Below are 22,801 nucleotides of genomic sequence, written 5' to 3' on the forward strand. Positions count from 1 at the left end.
TCTTTGGTGTCCGGTCAGCAAAGACAAACAAATGTGTCTTTTACTCAGAGGTCTGTGTTTTGTGTTGAAAGCACATGAGTGTGTGCTGCTGTCCTATTGCTACAGTGTTCCTGGTTATACCCTTGCTGGACAGTGTTTTCAGTGGGTCTTGACAACAGTTTTGCACCCATGATGTTGATTGCCAGCGAGTTGTACTCTCTAATTGATCCTTTATTGTTCCCATCCTGTTCAAATGAATGCAGCCTCATAGTTACAATACATTTGTTTTTTATCTGATTTTTCACCTTTCACCAAGGACAGTTGACACTGGGAAGAACCACCTCCACGGAGATGTAAGAGAAGCTTCTCGCTCCAGTATCTGAGTCAGAGAAAAAAATCTTTATGGATTTCACTTCCAGCCGCTCACTTCCTCTTGTCCTTCTGTTTCTTGCTGGACTTGCATCTGGACTCCGTGCTTGTGTGGTTGGAGGTCAGCACCACACGGCCGTCTGCGTTAAACTGAAGTGAGTAGTCCTGATCAGAGTACGGCCTGCCCTCGTGGTCCCTCAGCCTGGAGAAAACATCCTCGTAGAGACTGTTTAGGCGCTGCTTCATCTCCCGGACTGAACGGTACATCTCGGCTTTTTCCCGGAGCAAGCGGGCCCGTCGGAGCCGAAGCCCGTCGACGCTGTGCTCCAGTCCAACGACGACGTCCAGCTTTCTCCTGCGGCAGTTCTGTGCTGCCATCTTGTTTTTCCCCCGCCGACGGATGTCCCGGACGAGGGTGAGCTGGGCTTCACTCAGCTTGTGCCTGGTGAGGAGCATGTTGAACTCCTCCACGGGGAGGTTGATGATGTGATCAGTCGAGAAGGGGACCCTCATTGCACGTGCTCTGCGGTCGTCACGACCCATAAATGTATCCTTGACCACAACCTCCGGTGATTCCTCAAAACAGCCTTTTCCGGGTTTCTCTGGATTTCTGAACAGCGGCTGGTTGTAGGTGTGATCATGGCTGACGCTGTCTAGCCAGGGGAGGTGTTGAAAGCGGCTGGGCTCCACGTAGCTCGCCCCGCACACTTTGCTGGTCTCTGCAGCATAGCCTCCAAAAGCACCCTCCGCAGAGTCTTCCATGTCTTCGTACTCAGGATCATACCCAACAGCCCCTTCTTCTTCCGAAAAGGACCCTGTGGATGACAGGGAGGAGGATGAAGAGGAGGAAGAGGAGGAAGAGCAGGAAGCCTCAGAGCCACTCGGTGAGGCCGGGCTGTGGCTGAAGTTCAAGGAAAGTCCCGAGTCAGAGTCCTCAAGGTGTTCCTCGAGCTGGCACATCTCAGAGGGATTGATGCCTTCCTCCAGTGCCAGGTCCATTAAACTAATCTCATCCAACATGGATTCCTCCAGCAGGGGTCTAAGAGGACTCGCCAAGGCCGGCTCCTCTAGAAGGTTGATGAGCAGAGCAGAATCAACCAAGTCTGAATCACCGTTGGCACAGCCATTCACCTCAGGTGGCAAAAAGAGGTCTGCTATATCAGGAGAACCAAAACTAAAGGTGCCGTCGGAAGGAATGCTGGAAGAGTGGTGTTGTGTTGAAGGTGTCTGTGCAGCATCCAAACGGGAGAGTCCCTCCATGGCATCCTCGAGTACTCTGGGCACAGAGGCTTGGTGTAGGCTGACATCTTGATGAAGCAAGCCATTAATTGACCCAATGGGCACTGCATGTTCGACATTGCTGACAGGTAAACGCAGCGCTGTCGAAACCAAATCCATATCCTACAAAAAGATGACAAAGAAAAATACGTTTTTAAGGCGTCTTGTGAATTGGCCTGTGTACCAAAGCCGTACTAATGATAAGATGTTATGTTACAAACTTGGTTTTTCAGAACAGGTTTGTATTTATGGGCATGGATTGGGCTAAAGGTTGAGAGAAACGGCAGAGTCAAGGACTTACCTGGGGCTCCATGATGGCAAGAAGATCCTGCCACTGCTGCTCCAGGTCCATTGAAGGATCCCCTGAGGAGATGAGGGGGGACAGGAGGGGCCTCCCGGTGGTAAATGAGACCTCTTCATCCAGTCCCAACAGCTCTGGGTCAGGATGCTGGCAAAAGACAAAACACATGTCGGCATTTGAGACACATATGTCATTCATGATTAAATGCATCAATGATTATTGAAGACAAGGGTGTACATTACCAGTGAGTAATATGGGTAAAGCATATGGAGTTGCATTTTTCTTATACCATACAGTAATTTCCAAATGTTTACAGTTGCGCGATGGGAACAGCAGTTTTGAGTTCAGTGTACGTTGTTAACTGAATGCAATTCCGCTGAAGAGCTGAGGCTATGCTTTAACTATGGATCTCCACACAGTACGTGAACAGAACTACACTTAATTGTGGCATGACCATTCTAGTAAGGCATGACCATTCTATTTCTTTACTTCTATGCGAAGTAAAAAATACTGACAAACTGCATATAAGAACATGGATACGTTTAAGTGAATGTAGGGTTTTTGAGAATGCATAACGATATTCCATCACAAAAAAAGAAATCTGAATCAAACTCCATATTGCTGCTTCTGACCCTTTACCTCTGCCTCCTGCCCAAAAGAGAAGGTGTCCTCCTGTACTTGTAAGTGCTCATGTCGGGACAATGAAGTTTCCCCTTCTGGGCCCACCAACTAAAGGAAGAGAGGAGGTAGGGCTTAAAAACCAACCTCCCTTTTCAGGCATGTGCAATGAGACAATTTACCATCTCTAGCCAGGCCAGGCTTGGTAAGACAAGGTCAGGTTTTGGACCTATGTGTACAGTACAAGTGGCAAATGTGAACTTCACGGTATCGAGCTGGTACACAGAAGATGTGAAATGCCACCACAAAAAAACGCAGACATGAAAAAACAAAGATTTATGTTGAGCCTTATGAGATCGATGCCAAAATATTCTCAAAATGAAAGCTGTGCATTCATACTAATTTCTACTGAAACATGCTGTGACTTGCCCATAGAAACCATTCTGCACATATTATAAAGATTAGCATTAGTATTTTGCCTCCTTAGCACAAATACATGCAGGCATGATCAGAGAAGAGGAATTTAATAAAAAGTATTTTTTTCCCACTTAACTATATTTCATTTATTTATATTTATATTCTCCAGAGGGATAGATATGCATGTGCAGGGAAGGCTTTTCCCACTATTGCATTACCCCGTGAGATAAAACCAACCTGGCAGGTACAGGTCTATGGTTTGGAAGACTTGGAATCTAGGCCAACGATTCAGGCGTGTGTGTGTGTGCTTGTTTTCTTCCTTGAGAGTGTTCTATGCAAAACCACTTTAACAAAACAGAAACATGACTCATGTGTCTGCATTGTGGTAACCAGTGCAGTAAAAAAAAAAAAAAAAACCTGTTTAAAATCAGCATTAATTTTCCCACCATTTCCCTAAATACATCTGACCCTATAATAGAATGAACCTTTCGTGTTGTTACAAATATCAGGCTCAACTGCCTTAAATGTCATAAATCAAGCAGTGGGTTAAAGACAAACGGTTCTCATTTGAGTCTGGCACACACCCTCTGGCCAGCTGGTTAAATACAGGTACTGTAATCTTACATGCCTTACAGTCTCCTGTATGTTCAGCAGCCTCTCAAGTGCCTAATGCATCCATATCCAGTTGATATTAAACTGATCTTAATGAATATTTCCCAGGACACATCACTTTTTGTCATCTAGCAGGTTCTGTGAGTTATACAGGAGAGTGAGACAACTGCATCTTTGTTATATTTGCCTCATGCTGTCCAGAAAATTCATTACACGACACCAGACACGAAAATATGAACAGGAGTGAAATATCCCAATTGGTTAGTCTTATCTATGTAATCTTAGTTGCCAAAACAGAAGGCAGTATTGTTCCATCAAATGGCTTTAGAGTGGGTGATGTTTGCTTTGAACAAGAATGGTTTGTACCAGTATTTAATCCAATATAGTTTGTAGTATGGCTATGAAGTGTACAAGTCACGTGCAGCGTCTTACCTGCTGCACGTCGGCACCAAACGGAGGTTCCCCATGGGAGTGATAATGCCTTCCAGCTGTCCAAATGTCAGCACGGAACCGATCATCATCATCATCATCAAAAGAACTCAGAAGAGGCTCCAGTGGTTGCCGGTGGTTTCCGTAACCCGGGCCTTCTGATTGCGGACCCGGATCTGCTTCCTGTTGCCACAGGAAGTTTAAAACATCACCATCCTGCAAAAATAAAAAGGCCGTAAAAGTTATTAGATTATTTTTTAAAGTACTTTTAATGTAGACTAAACAGACTTCACAATGTCAAACGGTTCAACATATCAAGTGTCTCAGTTCAAGGGTTGGCTCAAAAAAACTGCTTATTCATTTTCTGTGGTTTTTCATGATGCCCATTTATTGGTACACTAGATATATTTTGAATGATGTGCCTGGTATGTAGACTGGCATGTTGAGCTGTGAATTTCCAGTGCTTCATGCCAACCATAGTCTACCCAGTATCTGTCCTTAAATACTCCGATTCATCTGGCATGTCTTCCCGTAAAACTGGATAGTTTGCAGGTTTGATACAAATGTGTCTTTTACTGAGCTTTTCATTGTTCTATACAAATCAGTCTACATATCTGCCACACAGACTCAAAACAAATGGCAGACAGCTAGAAATAGATTTAACCTTTGCACGCACCCAAACTACTGCTCAGTTAAGCCCACTGCTTTGGTTGTCCCTGCGTCCCAGCATGCACTAAATTTAGAGTGGCCTCCTAGCCTGCCGATTGATCCCAAATTTAATGAAGCGTCACCTCAGCCGTTGAGAAAAAAATCGCCTTAAAACTTGAAGTGGTTTGGTGATGGAGCATCATTCATGACTGGCTTGATCTATGCTTGTGTGAAAATATACATCAGAGCTGAGGGACTGACAGAACTATTAAATCATCAACAGATGGCGTTGCTGACCCCAAATCAGTGACCTGACTGTAAATGGAGATGGACCCAAATCATGTCTCCAACCCCAAGCACTAGCTGTGAATGAAATGAGATTATGGACTTTGACTTGACTTTAGTGAAAATCAAAAGTTACTGATCACTGATTATATTTATCCGTATGCTGTATAATTCATCCCAAATAAAATCACTGTATTCCACTGTATTTCTTCTCTATTCTCTTTTGTAGGCTTACTATGCGTGTTATTTGTTATCTACTCTCCTCTGCCGTATTGATCTTTCCACTGAACGTTCCAAGGACACACAGAAGAAACTGGGTGACACCCTGATTTGGGCTGCTTAGGGTTTATGTCTCAGGGAGTTTCCTTAGTGCTGTTATTGTGTGCTTTGGTTCTGTTTACTTCTCATGTTGCCCTGGTTTCATGTGACCCTTTCAATTTTATCTATTGAATGATAAACACAACATATTTTCTTTGCAAAATGATAAACACTGGCAGGTTTCTGAGATAATTTGCAGTGCAGCCCAATACTGTTTACCATCCCTGTTTCTCCTCCCTCACATGGGTAATAAACATGTTGTGACAACATGACCATAAAAAACAGGACATGTCAACTGTATCTAGTCACGGGTCATTTAATGCTTAGGGTAGGTGTTTAACTCAGGTGCTATTTTAATGTGTCCAGTCAAACAGAGGAGTAAGAGGGGATGGACACCATGCCTTTTAGTCACCTAGCAAGTAAACAAGCCTTGCGAAAGAGAAAGCGTGTCTGAAGCTCCTCTCCTCACATTTCAAAACAACCACTCAGAGATGCTGGGAGTCACAGAAGCCAAGCCAAGAAATCTCAGCTCAGGCGTTTTATGGCACCAAACTCCAGAGACCACAAACCTGCCCAGGCTAGTGCTACTCCCCTTATGGGTTGGGGGCATGGGTTTGTGCTGGACAGTGCTGCTCCCCGTATGGGTTGGGGGCATGGGTTAGTGCTGGCTAGTGCTGCTCCCCTTATGGGATGGGGGTGTGGGTTAGTGCTGGCTAGTCCTTACAGGGGGCATGGGTTGTGCTGGACACTGTAACTGAGAATCCTGTGTCCATGAATACAGTGGCCCACATATTTACCCAAAGAGTTCTGCTTTACCCTGGAAAGTTTAATACAAGACACCTTCCCTAATCTTTCACCAACCCTAGTCTGCTTCTATCGATCCCATTGACTGAACTGACGAAAGTGCTCAAGTCCAGGAGCGGTAAATCAATCGGAAGCTGCCATGGAAAACACCAGCAAGCTCCGGACTGGTCACACTTCGCAGGCAGCAGCAACGACGCTTTGATCCAATTTCCCTGACACTTGTTAATCTGAAGCTCTAGCATTACATTTACCTCACATGTTCTGTGAGTGTGTTCAGTGCAGAGAAAGTTTTAACCAAAAACAAATTACTGTGCTATAGGCCTATACCATCAGTAGTCCCACTGTAAAATGTACAGCTATTGACCCCAAAGTCCTGGAATCAGAAAGTACTTTCCAGTATCAGTTTGCTAATTAAAACTACATGATGAAAACTTCTTTAGTCAAATGAATATATAACTTGTATATAAAACTTCAGCATCAGGAGCATCAGCATCTATATCTATATATATCCACACCTGACCTCCACGTCCAGACTTTTCTAGACAAATGATAATGAGTACAAGTCCAAAGGTGAAGGGCACATGCCCGGGGCCCAGAAATAGACTAGTGGGCACGCACAGGCAAACCAATCTGATCTGCCCTCACTGTGCAGATGAACACGTGTGGTCACCACTTGACAGCACTGGACCAAACTGTATGGGGTTGGGTCAGGTCAGGGAAAGATAATTCCCTTGCCTCAGATGGGGAAACAAGTTGAAGACATCAAGTTCCCCAATCCAGCTGAGAGCATGCATGCTAAGGGATAGTGTTGACTAGTGAAAAGGGAGACAAAACTCCCTGTACTGTCCTGAACAGATGCAGAGAGAGGGAGTGAGCGAGAAAGAAAGAAAGAAAGAAAATGAGACAGACAAAGTTAGACAGAGAGAAAGAAGTGGGAGAGTCCCCAAGTGGAAACCACCACAACAGCTCTGGTAGCTGGGCACAATGCCAAGGCTGTTCACATACTCAGATGGTAACAGTAAGCACAGGCCAGCCAACCTTGGACTTGCCATCTTAGCAAGCTTTTATGATATGTTGTTCATAAAACAACTGTGACAGAAAAATGTCAATAGATATTCCTGTAATATATACAAACACACAAAATGAAAGTACATTAATATGTTGAGAAGTTGGGACAATTCAAAGTGGTAGAGTAGTTTTGTGAGAATTTTGCTAAACCTACCAGTAGGGGCAGACATGTCAGACAACACAGGATTCTGTTGGTCACATGCAGTCAAAATTACCCCAGTCTCTCTCGGTCACTAGGACACCACAACATACGGCGTGCAGCTGTTTAGTAACAAGTGTCCTGTTGGGCCATGCTCCCACATACTGACACTCGATGCCTGCCAGCCATCAACTCATACCCTGTACCCAACAGAAAGTACCGTGACAGGGGAAAAGTACCCAATGTTTCTATCAACACATATGCAAACAAATATAACCCACACATTTGGAGACATGTCAAAGACATGGAGACTATTTAAAGGTGTTGTTGCTTAATTTAAAAAGGGCATACTTTCCATCAATCTCCAGATTATTGGCAAGGTTAGTAGAACAACTGGCCAGATTTTTTTTACAGGATAAATGTCCAGTAAAAGCGTTCTAGCCTGTAACTTTTTCAATGACCACGTCTATATCACTCTGCTTAGGTGTAAACCAACGCTTTTAATCTTTAGGAGGATCTACTTCCTGGATGTTTCCAAGTCCTTTGTACAGCTGGCTATATATAAGTCTGTTATCCAGTTTGACAGCATTTCACAGCTTTACCGGTAGACAGTAGACATACATCACACTAGAGGGGATTTGTTTTTCACAAGGTTCACCAGGTTCTCCCTTGGACTGGTCTGTGTTGTTTGAGTTTGACTACAGTTCTGGGACATGCATGCTTACATGGTTAATCATGCTAGTGCATACCTCTTTGCTGATGTTGTCACTGTTGTCCTGCTGTTCACCTCTGGGGAGTGGAGCTACAGCACCCCGGACGATGTTGTTGTCAATAGCAACTTGTCCGTTGCCCAGCTCTCCAATCCCACCACCACCTTCTTCACCTCCTTCCATTCTGAGGCCCAGGCCCGAGAGGAGATCGCCAGTGTCGTCCAGCCCACTGTCCCCCTCCATCTGCCCACCCTGCACGGACACAGGCTTCAGGGGCTCAGGCTCCTGGTGAACCAGCCAGGCCTCCAACTCTGTGGTGGGCAGCTGCAGGCGATCCAGGGAACGCACCCAGTCTAGGAGCCTGCGGGCGGTGAAGAAGCCATCCAGGTCCACACTCTTAGGGTGGTGGTCCTGACCCTCCAGGGAGTTGCGAAGGTTGTGGAACTGTGTCTGCGTCAGGGCAGAGCTCTGGCCCAGGATGATCTCCCGCAGAGGGGGCAGGTGTGGATCCACATCCACCCTCATGCCGCTTAAGCTAAGCAGGATGGCCACCTGAATAAGACCCTCGGTCAGGTACTTCTTTAAGTACATGCTGTTGTCAGCAGGGGAAAGACCCCAACACCCCGACTACGAATTTGCAGATTTGGTTTTGTTTTTGAAGACTAGTGTGTAAAATAGGTCTTATACCTCAATATTGCCTGTGTCTTTGCACAAGGTTTTTATGAGTAAGATACAGATGTGATGACAAAAATATTGATTGTTTTGTAAGGGCAAATGATTAAGGATAAGAAAAGAGAAAAAACTCTTCCTGTCAACACGTGATTCTTCTCATGTCTCTCCACTGTGCCTCAGCGGACATCCTGAAAACAAAACAAGCACGTTTTAGCTCACAATGCTAAACGCCTACATACTGTGTAATTGGAAACCGGTAAACCTACAAAAGTTTATAACTTTCAGACATTACCAACAGACACCGACATGTTTATATCACAACGATTCCTATGACATGCCTATATTCCCATTACAATGACTCAAGTTTATCGTTTTATTCAATAAAAGTCCGAGTTCTCTTTTGGTTTGGACGACTTCTTTGTCTTCACAGTTGAGGCAGTCACCTAACCTACTTCGCAAACGTGTTTGTGAATTATCAGGGCGGCTATAGTCACACTGCAACGGTTGCCTCATGATGTAATCTGAACATGTCCCGGGAAATACGTTTCGCTATATGTTTTTACAGGGGCACAAGAACGTTGGAAGCAACGGGTGCAACTACGTTTCATTTTAAAATAAATGTTAATATACCTTTAACACACTCCACTGACTAACATACAGTTATCATACGTTACTGTTACAAAGTTCAGTTACTGTTGCCGGTAGGCTATTCTGACATGGCGAGCCTTGACTTGTGAAATTGGGTATTAGGAAAAAGACACAAAGAAACGCCTGCAGCAGGTGCTGAAGTTTAACCGTCATGTATATCCTGCATTGGGGAATATCATCGGGTTCAACCCGCATTAAAAAAGGCTCAAAACGTTTTTCCTAACTTTTAGATAGCAATTGATCGGCTACATAGCCTTTATTGATACTTTCTCTTTCATATCATTCACGATTCAGGCAACTGATATGACCAACAGACCACACCAAAAACGCTGTATCTAACTGTTCTTAACCCCTTTCACGAGTTCGTCCTGAGAGTAGGCTATTGTGTGTCTATGGACACACACAGTGGCTAACTCTGCTAAACCAAAAACATAATATAATACAAATATTACTTCAAGCTGTAACGTCTATATCTGAATACAAAACAAACAAGCTTAGAGCAAGTAAGTTAGATAATACAGACTTACCCATCACTCGTCTTTGTGTGGGTTAACGACAACTGTATGAACTGCACTGACTGCACCCTGTTGGGTAATTGCATTTATAAACTCCCAAGCTGCCGGCGAATCATCACAGTCTCCTCCCAATATGCCTCGACGAGTTTGACTTTTTTCCACCGGCAACAACACAGCCTTCACAGCAGCCAACGTGTAATATGTTGCTCAATACTAAACCTAACCTCTTTCGGGTGCATTCGCTTATTGTTCGCTGCGCGTACTGCCATGCGGAACTGTTCCTGCCGGCTCCGCTGTGCTATTGGTCAGCGTGGCTTAGCCCCGCAACTGTTCAACAGGTGGTAGACAATGCACTATGGAAGTGTGTGCGGATGAACTGTTTAGAAGTTCAAGTACCCCCTAGGTCTCTATTTTGATTTCCAAAATGGACATTTGGGAGTTGTCTAGAGCGTATTAAGGTCAAAAACTGAAGTGATAAAAAAAAGTTGTCTTAACGTCAGTAATCTTGGCCTGTCTGTTATGGCTTTGCCCATATTGACACACAAAAGGCTTTAGCATAGCATAGTAGGCTACTCTTTGTCCTCACTGGAAACGTGCTGTCAGTCAAGCACCCCCAGTGGCCAAATGTTGTTTTATAGCCTGGTGCACTGTGAAGGGAAACCTCAAGTAGGCCTATATGATTTGCAAAAGTTTGACTAGTCCAATGCAGGGTCAGTAGGCTACTGGCCATTTTATAATCTATTCAAAGTGTAACTCATTTTGTATCTTTGGTTATCCGCACGGATGAAATCTATAGCTAACCAAGCTAATTCCGGTGCATTTACATTTTCTGGGAAATGTTTATCAATGTACACTGTACCTTTTCAAAGAAACGTACACTAAACTGTAAACATCAAAGTGCACGAAGACCATGGAGTGTACCTCTGATGCAATATGACAATGCGCACATAGGATTGCGCAGGTTGTAGGCTATAGGATGCCCGGACCATCTGAGAGAGACTGATCCGATTTATGGTTCTGTGCGATGGGGTCTCTTGGGTGACTGTAAACTAGGCCTATAACCCGTACGATTTAGTTTTCTGCCCCGGGAAGCAATATTCCAAGACTATATTTTAAAATGTAAATAGTTTCACAGCAAGAATTGATTTCTGGAACAAGATGACATGCTTACTCAGTTAGTTTTAATATGTTTCTTTTCGTAAGCACAGGCCTAAAGCGCCTAGAGAAACACGCTCTGGTAGGTTTTGAAGCATGTTGGTCATTTGGCTCCTTCCATTAAAGGATCAGTCATTGACCAGACCGAAGACAGACGTTATGCTGCAAAGTCAAATAGCATTCGAGATTAATAAATCCGAATCGGGTCTTTAAATAGCATAGTTTAAAGTAGCAGGCTACATGGTTTATAATGACAATGCTGTCAGCCAGTGGCAGTCTACATAGGCTAGGCTTATTTTCATCTCAGTGCTGTAGAGGTTTTAACAAACCATTGAAAACTATAAAGGGGGAAAACCCTGTTGCATGGATTAAATATCGCACGTCTGACCTAACACTGGTTTGACAGAAAACGCCATTTTGGTTCTTGTACCGTATGACAACCGTGCTGGTAGGTATTTCCGCAGAGCCCAAATGGTATTCTCTCAGTGGTTCAGTTTCAGTAAATCTCATACCCACAGTTAGATCCGCCCACTCGTGAGTCAGAGGATTCTATCAGGTCTGCTGTAATGACAGCTCAAACCTGTCCACGTCAACACAGGAACAGCACCATGGACTGCGAGGCTCTGGTCAGTAATTTCCAAATGTTTCATGTTATCCATTATGTTTTCTTACTTGATTACATCATAGCCTTTAATAAACATGGCGTTCAAAGTAAAAATGTAAAATGCTCTCTCGAACGTTATGTGGAATCTTGCATCCCGTAGAGTTAAGCTAGAAGGCTAGGCGCCAGATATCTTACACTTTATTTACAATTCTTGACCATTTGAAAGGAACGTCAATATTGCGATACTTGCCATTGTGAGTTGTTACTCATGTTGCAGCCTGCGTGTTATGCGCTTTTCGTTTATCGACAAGGAATAGCTTAATCTAGTGTAGCATATAGCCTAACTCTCGAACAATTGCCAGCCAGATCACCGAATAGGCTATGGTGCAAAGTAAAACATCGTACAAAGCATAATTAAATTAACTCTTGTTAGATATGTAGAACGTGATTAAGAGCCCTTTAATGTTGGATCAATTATTTCTTAGAACACTTGCAATACTTTTTCCGATAACAGCGCAAACTTATTAAACCGAATGCAGCAGACCAATCCGAGGCTGTACCGAGTGGGACGTGGATGCCACGTCTTCGGTAGGTCGTTTCACTCAGTTTGCAAAACGTGTGCCGCCGCGGCTCTCGCTTTCTCTTCTGCTGCAGATTCTTTTAATCCACAGGTGTCTCATGTCGTGTCATCCATGGACGTGAGACTTTAATTTGTATTTTTCTTCTATTTGAATGTCGTATGCCTTTACAAAATGAAGTAGTTTAAATAATCCAGTTTAATGTGTCTGAGATTTTGAATTCATTGACTACATATTTCTATTTTCCAATATGGTACATCATTCCGTAGCCTTTATTTTGACATTAAAGGTTGTCTAGCCTAGACCTCCAGTCCATCTTGTGGACTAGGCCCCCTGAAGTGTTAATTTAATTCTGTAAAAGCCTTCTGCCAAGGCCTCCTGTGATATCAAAGTGCTCTGTAACAGAAGGTGGAGTCAATTTGCAGGGAATGACACGTTTTGAAGTTCTGCAGTGTAGTTCTCTTTCTAAGTTCCTTTCCATATGGCATTACATTGAACCAGGCAGAATGGAGTCACCATTATGCTAACATCCCTGAGGTTAATTTTTACCAGCCCCTCTCTGTTCTCTTGGCCGAAGTTCTGTGATACACTAAGACTCTAAGTCAGTTGCAGTCAGTGCATAACAGAACTTTGGCTCGGAACAATCTCAGCAGCGATGGAGGAAGACAAATCACTACGCCATATGTCTCTGATTTCTTGAATGCAGACAGATTCCCCTATTTTTTGATGTTCTGATGCCATTGGTAGCATCCATGTTGTGATGTTGAAATGTTATCGTGCCTTGATATTATTTTTGTCTGTTTTCAGGAACCATCACTTTTTACAGTGAAGGCCGTTTTCATTTTGGACAATGATGGGAACAGACTTCTGTCTAAGGTAGAATGTCATTGCATTTGTTTTATTCATCACAAGTATCATCATCATCAAACATTCTCTTTGCACTAGAGAGCTCTTGACTCTGTTAAATAACTGAACCTCTGATACCTTTGTCTCCTTTCATATTGTGTAACACTGTCATATTTTCCTTAAAGAAAAACTCACACCTAGATGTTCTTTCTGTATTTCCAATCTGATACACCTCTTTCCAGTACTACGATCCTGAGCTCTACCCATCCATGAAAGAACAGAGGAGTTTTGAGAAGAATGTCTTCAACAAGACCCACAAAGCTGACAGTAGGTGTCTCAGTTTTTGCTAAAATGATTTGAGGGACTTACAGTTGCAGAAAACCCTCACATTTTTCAACAGAGGACAAACGGAGTAATGGTGGATTGCAGATAAATATTCTTTCATTGGGTCCGGATTTCCTTGCTACAACTCATAAGACAAGTCAGCCATCTCTTCTTTCAATATTGGACACGATCTGTGGGAACTTAAATTTTGTGGGGATATAGGCCTACCATTCAAAATGACCTGGTTTTATTCGAGGGGGCTGTTTTCAGTCCCAGACAGTGGCCCACAGGCTATTCTAATGAATGGATGTGTTAGTGTCAATTGTCATCCTATTGGTCAACTTTGTGTATGTGAATCTTCTCCTGTGTGCTGATTTGCCAGTTCTACTTTTTTGTGCGACTGCAAGCCATGTCTCGATCCTCGAGGGGTTAGGAGCTTGGATTACGGCTGACAATAGAGTAGAGAACCTGTTCCCTGACTGGCCACAAGAAATCCAAGGTTCCACCTGGCCTTCAGGTGTGGCAGTATGATCACCTTTCACCCCCCCCCTCCCATTTATACGTCACTAACCTACAAACTTAACTCAGCATTACTCTTCAATGGCAAGCCAGAGTATCAGTTATTACAAATGCCACTCTCGGATGGACATTCTTTGTCCTCATTGTTTCATCCCCCCTCCCCCAGACCCCTTTTCTCATTCTCTCCTTCCATCTCTCTTTCTCTCATCTCCATGGTCTCATTCTCTTCTCTTCTCTTCTCTTCTCTTCTCTTCTCTTCTCTTCTCTTCTCTTCTCTTCTCTTCTCTTCTCTTCTCTTTCTTTCTTTCTTTCTCTCCCCCCATTCTCTCTCTTTCTCTCTCTCTTTCTCTCTCTCTGAGCAGATGAGATTGCCTTCTTGGAAGGGATGACCATCGTCTACAAGAGCAGCATTGATCTGTTCCTCTATGTGGTTGGCAGTGCCCAGGAGAATGAGGTATGCAGTGCGTGGCAGAACCCACTGTTACTAGGCCACTGTGGCGGGGCTCTTTGTCCACATCAGTGGTATTCGCTACAATGACATCCCGTTTTATTTGAGGAGTGCCAGATCCATGAGAATAATATGGCCACACCTCTTCCTCTCCCCCGGCTCAGTTTTCAATCCTGCTATCTGTCTAATTCCTTTTTGTTAATATAGCCTCTGTCTCTCCCCCCCCCCCTCCTTATATACAGTATATCTTTCAAAGTATTTGTCCTGCTACTCACGTATTGCTTTTTAAAATCCCTACCTTTACCTTTACTTCTGTAGCTTATGCTGATGGCTGTCCTTAATTGCCTGTTTGAATCACTCAGCCAAATCTTAAGGTAAGTTCTGCACACATTCTTACAGGGTACACCAACATGTTGCCACTCCCCTAAAACGGGTATCATGGGCTAGTACTACGGGATGGCAGTCTGTCCCTGAAATACTTATAATTACTAATGATGATTATAATAGCTACAATAGGTTGTGGAGACAGTATTGTCTTCAGAGCTATTGTAAACTGGAAAGGGCATACGTGCCTGTGGCATGTCAGTGGTTAATCCCATTTCAAAATCCATCCCCCACCTGTAGTGCTTTCTCTGTTAATACCTGTTGATGTATGATGTATGTTTCCTTCTTCAATTTTGGATACATAATCACCAAACTACAGCTGCTTGGCTAAGGCTGGTACGGTAACCATAGAAACCAATGCAGTACCAGCACAATCCCCCCTCCCTTCTGTCTCAATATTACTGTGTGTGTGTGTGTGTGTGTGTGTGTGTCTGTGTGTCTGTGTGTCTGTCTGTCTGTCTGTCTGTCTGTCTGTCTGTCTGTCTGTCTGTCTGTCTGTCTGTCTGTCTGTGTCTGTGTCTGTGTCTGTGAGTGAGTGTCTGTGTGAGTGTCTGTGTGTGTGTGTGTCTGTGAGTGAGTGAGAGTGAGAGTGAGAGAGAACTTAACACCACACTTCCATTAAGCTTTGAAAAATCACTGAGCAGCTCTAAGTCTGACACACCCTAGAGTGGGGAAAGACATTAGTCATGTTTGCATGGGCAGGGCTCTTACCAAAATAGTAATGGCCTGTTGATTGCCACATTGTTTGCCTTTCCATGCCATGTACTGATCAGGGATTGTGTGTGTGTGTGTGTGTGTGTGTGTGTGTGTGTGTCTGTACATTTAACTTTAGCTGATGAATACCTTATGTAAGAACAGGAGAAGATAATAACAAACAGACTAAAATAAACTGACTGCAGTAACTAAGTTGGTGCACACACCATAAGCAATGAAAGCCACACAATTAATGTATATGTAATGTTAATCTTAACTAATAACTACAATAACGCTGCTATAAAAAGTCTCCCTGTGGGGGGGAATTGGAAAAGGGAGGAATGGTGAGGAAGAGAAGAACGAGGAAGAGAGGGATGGAGGAGTTAGTGACACACTGAGAGGTAAACAGATATAGGCTGTGAGTTACCGATTGCCATTCTTTCTCCAGTGAGAACATGGAGGTTGGGAGAGTCACACCATCAACACTGACGCACACAATGAGTATAGAGCCCATGAGTGGGCATGCCTGAGAGCACTTACCTTGGCCGGTATATGGCAACAGTGTCCAGCCTAGTCTAGTTGATAAAGTATGGTCAATCAGATGGCACCTGTATGTATGGCACAAAGTACCCATTAAACAAAACAAAATGAAACACCCCCCTACTTGGTGCATGGTTACGCTTAATCTGGGAACGCCTCCTTAACCTATTGTGGCTTGGTTTGTTTTGGACCTCTCTTGGTAAGTGGGATTGGAGGGTCTGCCAAATGAACACATGCAAATACATGTAATGTAAACCTCTCCTGTTAACCACTCTTCACAGAAAGAATGTGGAGAGGAGGTGTCTGCTGGACAACATGGATGGCGTCTTCCTGGTGGTGGATGAGATCATTGATGGCGGGTGAGAGTGGTTGTCGAATTTCACCTCAGAGAAGATTGGAAAGTTGGAAATTGATAGTAGGATGGTGTGAGGCAAAATAAGCCAGGGCGTTACTATAGGATATGTAGAGGAAATGTAATATGGGCTGAGTAGACCGGAGAGTTTTCAGTTTCCCAACAGGTGTATCGTTGTTAATGTCTTCGCAACAATTAGGGAGACTCCTCATTCTAGAGGGAGGGCCTTTTGAGTGAAGGCAATAAATTAACTCGAAGACGCCCAGTGACGTGTTATGCTTTTTCTCTTTTCCTTCGTGTTTTATATAGCTTTTTATGAATGCAAATGGTCTGCCAAGTTACAAAGTTCATGCCAGAGGGAGTGACTCCACAGAAAAAAAAAACTACTTTTTCTCAGCTGCCTTAAATGCCTGGTTGGATTTCCAGCCCTTTCCCTTTGTTACAAGATGACGCAATCTCATAACACAATCCTTACTGTCAGCCTAGCTGACCAATCACAGTACTGGGCTTATCGTGAAGTGGGCTTAAAGACACAGGAGCTCTAACAGAGCGTTTCAGACAGAGGGTGAATAGATATGTATCGTATGAAAAATACGGAATACTGAAGCATGTAAATCTATTCTGTTAGAACCCGAAAATACAGTTATGAACATTGAAAATGAGCATCGTGGATAGTCTTTAGGTGTACCAGCCAGCATCTAAGTCACTGACACATAAATCATTGGAAACAGACATCTGTAGTTGAACTGTTGTTGTACAGTATTTTCCTAACAAATGATCTTGACATATTTGGACTTGTTATTTTAAACATTGTCCACAGCCTGATCCGCTGTGTGTGATGTTTCTTTTGTTTGTCTTGTTGCTAGGGTGATTTTGGAGAGTGACCCACAGCAGGTGGTCGAGAAAGTCAATTACAGGGTAAGACCCATGGCCAGAGCTCTCAACACTGGTGACACCTCTCTAATTTTTCTACGTGAATTCATGACTCACAAAAAAACGACAAAAAAGACAAAAACAAAACAAAAAACTCGTCCTCACATTTGCCTTGCCCTGATAGGCTGGCTCTGAACAGGCGTTTGGCTTTGTCCTGTTTGACTACATCACCGGTAGCGCAGAGGCGGAGACCTCCAGAAACCAGTATGCTTAGTTCCTCAGCTACCCCTGCAGGGAGGGAGGGGACGGCAAGCCAGAAGAGACAGAAAGGGTGAGGGGGACAGGGCAAACGGGTTTCTAAAAGAAAAGGGGGTATGACGCCCAGAGAAGGTACCTGCATGGAGTGAGCGCATGGCCTTGCAGTGAAGTACGTGCGTGCGTGTGAGCGAGTGAGCGAGGGCATGGCTTTGCAGTGAAGTGCACAATTCCAGGCGTGGGTTTCCACATAACCAACACTGGTCACATCAAGAGAGACAGATGACTAAGTTTGTCTTTCAGCGAAATTTACATGGTTCAGCACTAACTTCTCCCAGTTGCCATCTCTGGCTGTGTGACTCACCGGTTTGGATGTTTAAAGACAACAAACTAATTAAGAGCTGGACATTAATAAAAATGTGCTGGGAAACCCACCCTAGATAACAAGAGGACACATTAATAGTTGTTTACACATAGTGGGTTGGTGGAGCATGTGGATTTTTAATATACCCCAAGTGAGATTTCAGATTCATTTTTGGACTGATTGTGATTTAGGTATAGAAGTGTAGGAAAGCATATTGCAATGGTAATGGAATGTTAATGTTTTTAAAGTAGTGTCAAAGTGTCTTTAGGTGCTTTAAGGTCATACCAGCAAAAGAGTTATAGAATAAACACATCCAAACATTTATAACTAAGTTGAGATAACAATTATTTTGGTAGGATGTGCAGAACAAATATTGCACCAACTTAATTGCCATGTCCATTGATATGTTATCCTTTTGTGTTATTTCAATTACCAACAGTTAGGTCCACCAGCTGTTATGTTGTCTAGTGAAGTCCTGGGAATACTCGAGCTGCATAGTACTGACAGATGGCACTGTTACAAAGCCAGCTACAAGCACAGTACTTAAGGGGATGTTACAGCACCTTCTACACCTCCCCTCCAATTCCATTTAGCTTTTAACATTTGTACAGATAGACATTTTCATCAGTGATTTGAACTGGCTTATTTGAGCTGGCATTGTTCCACTGCATGTGTGATGTCACATGTGGCAGCCATTTTGTGTGGTCACCAGTTTGATATCATTTCCAGTCTCGGATGTGCTCCTGCAATCTGTCAACCTGTTAATTACCTTGTTGCCAGAATATCTAACACAATCAGAAGTCAAACCATTCTTTGAAATATTTATATACAGTATATATACATCTATATATACAGTATATATACAAATATTTAAATAGACTTTTGTTACAAAACTAGCAAGCAACTACCTAAAAGGTATGCAAAAACCTTGCAAACACCACCAACAGCCCAGTTGACACTGGCACTGGCACTGACACTGGTGTCTTTTGGCAGTATAGCTCGCAATGTCATGCTGTGAAAGCTCTTCTTCCATTTTTAAGGGTATTCCAGCCCAGTACACAGAACTACATAGGGCATATCCTGGATGGCTAGTGGAAAAGACACAGGTGTTTATCTGTCCTTCACATGACCATATGCTATCAAAATGAATTGGAGGATAGTACCAAAACTAGTTGCCTATAAAACCAAACCTCAAAATGTGACAAATTGTTGCATAATGTTACTATAAAAGGTCATGAATTTAAATGGTCTCTGTAAAATAATTCAATTTTAATATAGTATATGGCACCACTCTTTTTGTGATATTACCAGGAGAGAACATTTTGTAATCTTTCTCAAGATTGGTGGCTTCTTGAATAGTGGCACAATTTTTTTGGTTTCACAGTCTTGATAGTTGCTTCTAAACATAGTGAAGGCACAAGCAAAACTTGCACTGCACAAAGTAATGACTGAGAAAAGCAAGTCTTTCTCTAAATTGGCACTTGCTACAGCCCAGCAGTACAGTCACCGCTGAAGTCTCAATGTTTTCTTAGTATCCTGTGGGAGGACTTCAATGCTTCTGAAAAATTAGGGCGTTTTTGTGTGCTCAAGGTTTTAGCATCTACTAGTTATGTCTGAATAGCATGTAGGTGTTCTGGAAAAGTAATCGCAGTCTTTCATAATCTGGTCTTAAAGTCTTCGCTTAGGTTTTTCTCTTTCTCTTTTTGACAGGCGGATGACAACCCTCTGACAGAGCAAAGTGTGGCGCAGGTAAGACAGACAAACTGATGCTCAGCCGAAGACAGACAAGCACGTACACACAGACACATGCAAACATTTGTTTAAACACATGGATATACATATTATACACACGCACACATTATCTTATATTCTGTAGTATCAAACTGCTCAGAAATTATCATACGTTGAATCATTCTACATAATTTTCACGGATGGGCACTGGCCTACATGTTGTTGTTTTACAGCCCTGTAGGCAGCAGTGCACAATCATTCAGAATTAATTTGTCTGCTCAGTTCAAGTCACTGTTGGCCATCATACAGGAGATTTTAGAGTTGCTGTCAGACATTTCTGAAAGGACAATTGCATGGCACACTTGCATTGGACACATGCAGCCGATAGAATCCAATAGAATGCCTTAATGGCGCATTGGACACATGCAGCGGAAAGAATCCGATCGAATGCCTTAATGTCACATTGGACACATGCAGCTGATAGAATCCAATAGAATGCCTTAATGTCGTCATTGGACACATGCAGCCGGTAGAATGCCTTAATGTCGCATTGGACACATGCATCCGATAGAATTCCTTAATGTCGCATTGGACACATGGAGCAGATAGAATGCCTAAATGTCGCATTGCATCTGAATACCTGCCTCCTGGCCTGCCTTCCCGCTGTGGTACCTTTTAACCTCGCTGTTCTACCACATTGCTGCAGCCCCTGGAGCGGCTCTGGCTCTATCCAGTGCCGAAACCTAGCCAGACCTGGGCCTGATCTGGGCCAGATCCGCTCCAGACTTGACTGCTGTCTGTCTGTGTGTAATGGTTTTGATTTGCTTGTCTAACATCTCATCCCGCTGACTGACCTGTCTTACCCTCCTGTGCAGCACCTAACAGAAAAGCTGGCTCTCACTACCACTGTAAGTCTGCTTATACTCACTGCCTCATTCTCTCAAGTCTCTCTCTCTCTATCCCCCGTCTTTCACCCTCTTTTTCACTGGCCTCTCTTATTCTCTCTCTCTTTGCCTCTGACTCTCTTGCTCTGTCTCCATGTTTCTGTCAATTCATCTCTCCCTCTCTGGCTCACTGTGTTTCTGTCATATTAACTGAGCATCCACAGGTGGTTTTGCCTGTTTTCTGAGTCACAGAATCAGACGTTACATCACAGTTTTGTGGCACAGTAAAACAGCAAAACCTTGGCCAGTAAAACTGCTTTTTTCTTTCCTGTTCCTTTTATGTTTGCGTTTACATTGGGAGGCTCACTAGAAAGGTGAGGCAGGTGATACTGCCATTGCTGTGAAAAGGCAAACAGCCCTATATTGCTTGTGAAGAAATTGTATACAATAAAGAACAAAAGCAAGTAGAGGTATAGCCCCCTCAATAACGTGGAGAATCTTATTTGTATGGGTTCCATGCGCCACCTGGTGGTGGATATACTGCCAAGAAACCCAGCCCTTGAATACAGAGGATTCTATTTTTTCCCGCCCCATGTGATTCGTAATTTCTGCGACTTGTTGCTTATCTGTACACAAATTGACTATGAAACGGCATTGATCAATTTACCGCATGTGGCCTTAAGGTCAGAAATTACCCATCAGGATCTAAATTTCGAAGTAATTGTTCTTGTCCATATTTTACAAAACCAAAACAACATCAGTCCACACTTCATATGTCTTTTTGGCCTACAGTTATTAAATAATTTGCATTCCAGAATGAAATGGTCTCAAGGCCTATAGCCTACATGTACATAATAATCTCAAACTATGTGATCTAGGGCCTAGGCTATGCATTTTCTTTCACATAACCCCTTAGATACAGCTCCACTATTGTACTCGGTCTTAACTCCGTTTGAACTTGAGAAGTCCTCAAAATTATTACAAAGATTTAACTTTCAAATTAACGCCTGTCTGTAGAGAGACTCAGTGTACACGAGGTCCATAAAGAAAATCGAGCCCCGGGGAGTCTCCATCAGTCTTCATTTCTTTAAGAGGAGAATACAGTGGCGCTATGTTCCTTGGCAACGATAGGCAGTTATGATGACCTAAGGATGATTTAAATTAGTATGGCTTACAATATGTCTAAGGGTTGGACCAGTCGACAGACAAGGTTAAGGTTTAGCAGCTGACTGCAATGCACTTGAAAGTGCAACGACTTGAAAGTGCAACGAGTAGGATATACAGTTATAGATATTTGAATTAGCCTTTGCCCCATCCATGTATATGCATTTGTTTGTTTGCCTTTCAGGTATTACAGTCAGCAAAGGACCAGATCAAGTGGTCGATTCTGAAATGAGCAGTGTATACGCAAAGAAGGGGATTCACCTTCGCACAAAGAACATACAGAAATCGTGCTATGCAGCTAATATATCTATGTTTTTCGAACGGTTGCGTTGTGTAAATACTTTGATTGTGGCCATGAAAGTAAAACTTTGTACATAATATATAATATATTTATTAGCCTAATCTGTTTCTTATCAATTTGCTACGAAAAAGGGTAGGCCTATGTGGTCCGAGTCTAGGTCATATTTCCAAAAGTCATGGACGTTATTCGTTAGGAGTACTTTTAAAATTCAGCATGTTACAATTACAATCTACCAAATCGGTCTTAAGGGTAAAATATGAAGACTGCGTCAGACAGCCTATGGCTATGGGTCCTTATGTTCTTTGCCATTTTTAGGGAAAACTTTAGATGAAACGGAGACTAATAGTTTATTACTCTTACTGTTCTGCCTTCTGGTGTAATATGTGTATGTTCGTGAGAGATGACCGTAATCTCATTACATTCTCTGGCAAATCCCTAGTGTGTTCTTAAAGACAGAATGCTGGCGCTGGTATCGTAGCCTATTGTGTTAGATTAGGCATATTTGCAATTGAGTTGCTTCAGTATCTCGAGAATTGTTCTTCCCCACAGGTATAACGACAGCTTTCATTTTATCATACTCCAAAGAGAAAAAGAACTATCTGATTTTTTTTTTTAATCTTCAGTGATATCACAATATTTATGATCCTTTTTTGTTTGTTTATTTTAACGTAGACTATTTAATGTATCTGCCAGCGACCGTTTTCTCGACAGTCTGAGTACTTTTGTGTTTAATATCTTGACAGCTAAATAACTTCATCCTAGTCTACTGGTAAAAATACTATTGTTCATGTTACTGATATTTTGTACATCAGTTGGTTTTAAATAATAAAAAACAGTGAGTGTATATTCTTTGGTGCTTTTTAAATGATTTCTCTGGATTGTGTACGATGGACTATTCTACATAATAATAGGGCGCGGGGAGGCGGAACCGTTTCTCATTGGAGCCACATATTCTCCGTCATTCATTCAAGCTGAT

The 22,801-nt window shown here is 42.9% G+C and overlaps 2 protein-coding genes across 3 annotated transcripts; one reads left to right on the top strand and one right to left on the bottom strand.

Annotated features, from left to right (window-relative positions):
• Nucleotides 1–324: 324 nt before the first annotated feature.
• Nucleotides 325–8,566, bottom strand: nfe2l1a (nfe2 like bZIP transcription factor 1a; the record flags this gene model as incomplete). The annotated part of the gene is made up of 4 exons (XM_080856407.1): nt 325–1,749; nt 1,928–2,074; nt 4,007–4,219; nt 8,015–8,566. The coding sequence occupies 4 exons, from the start codon at nt 8,564–8,566 to the stop codon at nt 403–405; spliced, it is 2,259 nt and encodes a 752-aa protein (XP_080712533.1). The 3' UTR covers nt 325–402.
• Nucleotides 8,567–11,531: 2,965 nt separating this feature from the next.
• copz2 (COPI coat complex subunit zeta 2) lies at nt 11,532–22,661 on the top strand (the record flags this gene model as incomplete). Of its 2 annotated transcripts, XR_013969001.1 has the most annotated exons (10): nt 11,532–11,591; nt 12,955–13,023; nt 13,236–13,320; nt 14,199–14,290; nt 14,603–14,658; nt 16,183–16,260; nt 17,120–17,171; nt 17,311–17,457; nt 19,456–19,494; nt 21,709–22,661. XR_013969001.1 is itself a non-coding variant. In XM_080857037.1 (9 exons), 9 exons carry the CDS (start codon nt 11,532–11,534, stop codon nt 21,754–21,756), a joined length of 579 nt encoding a protein of 192 aa, XP_080713163.1. In that variant the 3' UTR covers nt 21,757–22,661. The 2 variants fall into 2 exon arrangements, 1 of the variants encoding a protein (XP_080713163.1); XM_080857037.1 differs by lacking the exon at nt 17,311–17,457.
• Between the last annotated feature and the right edge of the window lie 140 nt (nt 22,662–22,801).

Source organism: Sprattus sprattus (genome assembly GCF_963457725.1).
Source record: "Sprattus sprattus genome assembly, chromosome: 18".
In the NCBI taxonomy this organism is placed as follows: domain Eukaryota; kingdom Metazoa; phylum Chordata; class Actinopteri; order Clupeiformes; family Clupeidae; genus Sprattus; species Sprattus sprattus.